Source organism: Lagopus leucura, unplaced genomic scaffold (assembly GCF_019238085.1).
Source record: "Lagopus leucura isolate 7727_CA_CO unplaced genomic scaffold, USGS_WTPT01 32052-0_obj-0_obj, whole genome shotgun sequence".
NCBI lineage: Eukaryota > Metazoa > Chordata > Aves > Galliformes > Phasianidae > Lagopus > Lagopus leucura.
The window spans coordinates 1-3,916 of record NW_024968241.1 but is presented as its reverse complement, the minus strand read 5'-3'; the positions used below and the strand labels follow the sequence as shown (position 1 = coordinate 3,916).

General features: G+C 40.6%; 1 protein-coding gene across 1 annotated transcript; it reads right to left on the bottom strand.

The window, feature by feature from the left end:
* Positions 1-53: 53 nt before the first annotated feature.
* Positions 54-3,290, bottom strand: LOC122193540 (glutathione S-transferase). Its single transcript, XM_042894368.1, has 4 exons — positions 3,146-3,290; positions 2,082-2,133; positions 816-948; positions 54-237 (listed from the first exon to the last, which is right to left on the bottom strand). The coding sequence occupies exons 1-4, from the start codon at positions 3,230-3,232 to the stop codon at positions 69-71; spliced, it is 441 nt and encodes a 146-aa protein (XP_042750302.1). The 5' UTR covers positions 3,233-3,290; the 3' UTR covers positions 54-68.
* Between the last annotated feature and the right edge of the window lie 626 nt (positions 3,291-3,916).

The following is a 3,916-nucleotide window of genomic DNA, read 5'->3' as shown; positions in this document are numbered from 1 at the left end:
TCCTTTCCTTTTGTCTGAATAAAAAGATTGTGTAGACCAGGAATGAAATTTCAGGAAAACAATATTAATTAAGCTACTAAATTTTTGCCACGCACCTTCTCGAAGACTGGTAAATATCTGTTTGCAGCCTTGTCCAAAGCATTAGCAAGATGTTCCCCCTTTTTATCTGCTGGTTGGACAACGTTCATCATGATTAACTCATACAGATCTGCCAATCCTTCCGCATACATGTCAATTCTGAAAGGAACAGATCTAGTTGGTCAAGTCAAATAGTGAAGGTCAGAATATTGGAACAGGAACAAACTTAAACCCATCAGTAAAAGGCTGTGCTCCTTCATTTTTCACCAGGGCAGATACTTCTCTGTATTAAGTTTTTTCAAATATGAATACAGAATTGCATATTGACATTGGTGTATCCAAACCGATGCCAAAGCTCTCATTAGCTATGTTTAATCAAACAGTGGGGCTGTACAATTCCTAACAGGTATCTTGAATTATGCTTATTAAGTTGAAGCATTTTAACATACTTCAGGTTAAACCATGGTTCCCCAGTGCTTTTGCTTTTTCCTTTCTGAAAACCATGTTGAACTCTGATCTTTATAAATTCCCTTACGCCATCCTGCCTGCCTTATCTAGCTTTTTATTACTACTGTAAACATCACCCACAGTCATGGTCAACATGTGCTATAAAAAAACTTGCTGAACCACTGTGTTTCTGAATGTGAGCTGAAATATTCCGTGTTACGACATATTTTGTTTACAGAAAAGCAGTACCAGCTATGAGCTAACAAACAAAGGTAGTACTGGTACAGTACAGGGCTCTCTCCTTCAGGTCCTTCCCATAGAGATTGTATTTCCCTGCTATGTAGTTGAGGATGGCTCTGGTCTGCACCAACTTCATCCCATCAATCTCCACCATGGGCACTTGCTGGAACAGCAGGGATCCATCTGGGGAAGAAGAAGACAACAAGGAGATGCTGAGCGTTTGTGACTGAAGACCATCTGTGGGGATATGGGAAAATAACCACCATTCTTATTTTTGATTCCTCACTCTCATAATATGGTGTGGAATGGTTTGCCACAAGACCATTCATTAGTGATATACTAATAACTTATTAAAAGTTTCTTGAAGTTTCTTCAAATCCGAAGAAGTGCCCAAATGCAGATCTTTCAGCAATCATATGCTGAAAAACACAAGTCCAGAACTGCGTGGCCCTAATTCAGTTGATTTTTTGTTGAGGTTAGTACAGATTCTAAACACTAAAGGATTTGACCTATCATGCACCAAATTCTGATATACCTTAGTAAGGATTTTGGAAACCCAGACTTCTGTTAGTGTTTTACATTAATATACGTGTTAGTTTTTATACTTATGACTCCTACACTGACTTTCTACAAAACCATGCTTGAAGCAGGGAATAATAGTTGGCAGTTCACATGATTCCTGCATAAGCCAAATACCGATTGGTGTGAGATCGTAGCTGTGTAAATCTCGGCTTGTCTGTGTAAGTCTTACACTAGGAAGGAAGAAGGCAAGCTGGGAGCTGTTGGAAGAAACTGTATTTGCTTCATGGAATCACATTTCTTGACACAGCTAACCCATCAGCTGCGTCCACCTTTGTAGCCACACTAAGGCAGGCATGCACGCAAACAGAAACTTTTTGCTATTAAAGATATTTTCATTTGTGCTCATGCTTCAAGATGATCTGACTGCAGATAATATATTGACATAAGGCAAGTGCCAATGAGTAAAGTGGGTTCCCATCTGAACACCAGGAAACACAGTTACTGTGTGGGTCATGGGGTGCTGGCAGAGTTTGCCCAGAGTCTGTGGAGTCTCCTCCTTGGAGATCTTCAAAAGCTGCCTGGATGTGGTCCTGGGGACCTACTCTGGTTATATGAGCAGGACTTGTGCCAGATGGACCCCAAGGTAATGCTTACTACAGCACGTGTCTGTGATTCCATCTGTACCAGCCAGTCTAGGTTTTCTTTTCAAGAGACATAAGATTCCTGTCATGTTCTAGAACACACAGTTCTAATGGTCATTATTATCTGATTATTAAAAGCTAAAGGAAACTTACCTGTCCTTAACTTTTGGAGATCTTCCTTTTTTTCCAGAAATTTTTCTTCAAACTGCAGGGAATACGGAAGGAAAATTGTTTTCTGACTATATGTTTTAACTTGTCATGAGACAACAAGGGCCCAAAATGCAATGCTGAGGGAATTTTGTTTCAGAAACGCCAAATAAGGATTTGAATAATTAGTTTGCCTTTGCCCTATTGTCTCCTCATCACTCTCCCATGCAAATTTGTATTTTTGTGCCCATCACATTTTGGCTAAACCTGAAGTAAAGAGAAGGCACAAAAGTTTCTCTTCTGAAGAAATAGCAAGCATGATGCTGGAAAAGATCTATACTACAAATCAGGAAGAAAGTGTGAGGGTGGTGATACAGTGGAACAGGTCACCCGGAGAGGTTGTGGATGCCCCTTCCTGGGGCTAGATGGGGTTTTGAGCAGCCTGGTCTAGAGGGAGGTGTCTGTGCCTGTAGCAGAGCAATCTTAAAAGTTTCTTCCAAACAAATCCATCCTATGATTGTATGATTCTGTGCTTGTGTTCTGAGCCCTGGCAGGAGATGTTGCAGGGAGGAGAATAGGAATATTCACACTGGAAAGATGGATTCATGTTAGAGCTCCTATTCCACAAGCTGACAAAAGCAGGGATGAAGACTATTGTTTTTTGGTGTGTTGCCATCACAACAGCAAACAAAAAGTTCAGCTCCTAAAACACACATTCCCTGCTCTATTATCTAGAAATAATTAAAGTTAAAACAATAAAGTGTTTTTTAATATACAGTATGCTCAGGGATAAACTTAGAACTTTCAGAATGTAAAGTGCTTGACTCCTCTGATTAGAGGACAATAAGCCAAGTTTTAAATAATTTCTTTCAGCAGTCATGAGGAAGACGTGTTTAAAATGCTAAGACTGTGCTCGTCACATGATGTTGGAAATGAAAATGGAAGTTGCTTCTCCTGCGAAGGGTAAGGAAGTGATGATCCTTTGTTCTGTAATGGCTGTGCATTTTTTATAAGGAATACTGTAAGTGAGTATTTGTCACATGCTTTTAGTGGAACAACTGTAGACAAACCTCAACTCCAGCAGCCGCTAGCAGCCACCTTATTGGTTCCATTCGGCCTCGTGCGTTAGCATAGTGCAGAACTGGCTTCCCAGACATGTTTCCACGTATCTGATTTCCTGCTGCCTATAATAAAGAAGAACTATCACAAATCAAGCAGGATCAGAATGCTGTTCATGAATCTCCAGCTGGTTCTCAAGCTCTGCACAAAATTGTCTTCTTTTAAACCAATCACTGATGATGCAGGACTCTCATCAAATCAGAGGACATAAGAGAGAATAGACTGAAAGCTTGTAATGTATTTTCAACACACAGTTTAGTTAAGCAGAACTGTGTACTGAAAGAATTTGGCCCATATCAGAGAATGTGCAAAACAAAGTCCATTTCTAGTTCAAAGTGCTCAGCTGCTCAGCTCTGCCAGAAAAGCTGGTTGTGCAATACACATTGCTCCATACACAATATAAATGTAGTAATCGCTGTAGTTTCTTTGGTAGCCATTAGGCTCCACTTCAAAGTGACAGGAAAGATTTTTCCCTCCCTCCTTACACACGCTCGATCTAATTCACAACAGTCCCCATTCCTCTCCTTTCTTTAGGCCAGTACTTGAAAATACAGAATTGAATTTGTCTCTGATATCATTTGGCTGCTGTCACCACAGACTGAGACAAAGTGAAATCCCTGCTCAGTGCTACTCCAGCTCATGCTGGGATTTAAAGAAATAATTGTCTCCAGGCAAGTGGGCACCTGCCCCATTCAGAACCAGGGCACAGCAAACAGCAACAG

Bases quoted from the DNA above. Each gene is read 5' to 3' on its own strand.
- LOC122193540 (XM_042894368.1), bottom strand. From the start codon at position 3,232: ATGTCTGGGAAGCCAGTTCTGCACTATGCTAACGCACGAGGCCGAATG. The intron at 2,134-3,145 runs GTTTGTCTACAG...TATTCCCTGCAG, and splicing joins TAGCGGCTGCTGGAGTTGAG to TTTGAAGAAAAATTTCTGGA. The intron at 949-2,081 runs GTAAGTTTCCTT...CTTCTTCCCCAG, and splicing joins TCTCCAAAAGTTAAGGACAG to ATGGATCCCTGCTGTTCCAG.